This window comes from Trametes versicolor, assembly GCF_000271585.1.
Source record: "Trametes versicolor FP-101664 SS1 unplaced genomic scaffold TRAVEscaffold_259, whole genome shotgun sequence".
NCBI lineage: Eukaryota > Fungi > Basidiomycota > Agaricomycetes > Polyporales > Polyporaceae > Trametes > Trametes versicolor.
The window spans coordinates 1-1,997 of record NW_007360579.1 but is presented as its reverse complement, the minus strand read 5'-3'; the positions used below and the strand labels follow the sequence as shown (position 1 = coordinate 1,997).

The window sequence follows — 1,997 nt, the reverse complement described above, 5'->3', positions numbered from 1 at the left end:
CCAATCGCCGTCGAAAATCTCGAACTTTTACAAGACTAATGCGGGACAAAAGAAGCAGCCCTTTCCACTTGTGAACACGATAGCATATTTGCTAGCGGAAAGGGTATTGGAGATGATCAAGATCGGCCAGTATGGCAAAGGCTACGCTTAACTCATGATCGCATTACAACCATCTTCGGAGAGCAAAGATGTAAAGTTTCTCGTGGCATCATGCGGTACGATTTTGCGATAGTATTAATACGAAGCCTATTAGAGGCAGAATCATGGTTTAGATAACTTAAACATTGCCACGCCTTTTGTCCGTACGCAAAGGCTTTCGATTGCTCGATGTAAAAAGCGATCATGATCACCTCTAGAGAAATGCTAACATGTTGCCTCTGATCAGATGATCAACGTTTTACCTCGGCGAAAAGGCTGAAATTTTATGGGACGGAAAAGGCTACGCAAAAAGCAGAGACCCCCGACACCCCAGACGACGCGGACGCTCCCCGACTGAGACTACGCGCGGGTCACCAATGCGCGCGCGAGGCAGTCACACTACTCGTGTACCAAAACGCTTACTCGCTCCCCGACTGAGACTCGCACGCGCGGGTCACCAATGCGCGCGCGAGGCAGTCACACTACTCGTGTACCAAAACGCTTACTAGTGGAGCTGGTTCCGGGCCTAGCGAAGCGCGAAGGAGGCGCGCGCGCTGCTCGCGCCAGCGTCCGCCTCCGCGCGGAGGGTTTACCAGAGACGCCGCCCGCGCGCGACGCGAGGTCAAATACATACTAGATTTGGCACCGTGGCCGATTTGAACGAGCCAAAGACAAGTAGAGACGCGCCGCAGGGAAATGGGAACTACGGTAGATGGGGATTATGGTAGTAGTCGAGCTCCAGAACGGAAGGGAGAAGGAAGGAACCGGGCAGGAGGTGGGTGGGTGGTAAGAGAAGGAAAGCAAGGAGGCGCGCTTGCGCGCGCGCGCGGCGACGGTAGTGATGACGGAGAGCCCTGGCGCATTGCATCGAAATTGGCGCGCGCGCGTCTCGTGAGCCCCAACATGGCGCATTGCATCGAGCTTCGCGCGCGCGCGTCTCTGGGCGTCCTCGAACATCGTGAGGACGCGTCTACAACGTCGAGTTTAGTAGTTCCATCCCTAATAGATAATTGAGCGTTGGAAAGGGAGCACGTAATAAACGGCCTACCTCGTCCAATGCGACAACGACCAAACATCCCGATTGAAGGGTCAGATTTCCATTTGGTGGGGAAACCGGGTCGTACGGACAGGAGACGTAGTGCGAAACGATGTACTGCATCGGTATCACTTCAAGGACAGGCTCAAGTCGAGCGTAGACCAATCGTGCGCCTAATCCGCGATGTGCTCGGTAAGGATCCATTCTTGAATCGGCTGCGGAAAGGGCGCGGTACGCCCTCACGACCGCGAAAACCTGTTGGCGCATCTCTCCAGCTTGGATATATCTTTGGTGGAGGAAGATAGATTGAATCTGGCCGTAGTTGAGGGTAGTTGCGCCATGGGCGCGTAGGTATACCACCTGGCTGTCGCCGGCGTTGTGGGCGACGTTCGTGTACCGTCGACCGCGATGCATGACTGCGGGGAGGATTTGGGCATTTGGATTCAGGATCGGCGTAGATAGATCGACAGGAGTATCGAACGATCGATAACTGATCCTCTCGGACAGGTGAGCGTCACTAGAGAGTCGGCGGAGCAGAGCGTCGTAGAGGGCAGGTGAAAGGGGTGTGGATTGGGAGAGATCGGGAACGACCGCCTCGTCGGCTGGAAGTCCGAGATCTGCAAGTGTGGGGGCGGGGTTCCTCGAATCGCCGTTGAAGGTTTGCTCGAGACAGGGCGCGAGCTCCTGGAGTATCTCCGTAAGAAGATGTGTGTCGGCCAGGTTTCTCAGATTATTCGCCATGCAGAACGATCGGAACATGGTGTGCTCCATCTCGCCTGTTCGATGTGTGAGTTTCGAATGCATATGAAAGAGCTCATGTCAC

The 1,997-nt window shown here is 55.0% G+C and overlaps 1 protein-coding gene across 1 annotated transcript; it reads right to left on the bottom strand.

Annotated features, from left to right (window-relative positions):
• Positions 1-1,122: 1,122 nt before the first annotated feature.
• On the bottom strand, positions 1,123-1,933 carry TRAVEDRAFT_54873 (uncharacterized protein; the record flags this gene model as incomplete). The annotated part of the gene is made up of 2 exons (XM_008047799.1): positions 1,123-1,137; positions 1,187-1,933. The coding sequence occupies 2 exons, from the start codon at positions 1,931-1,933 to the stop codon at positions 1,123-1,125; spliced, it is 762 nt and encodes a 253-aa protein (XP_008045990.1).
• Positions 1,934-1,997: the final 64 nt, after the last annotated feature.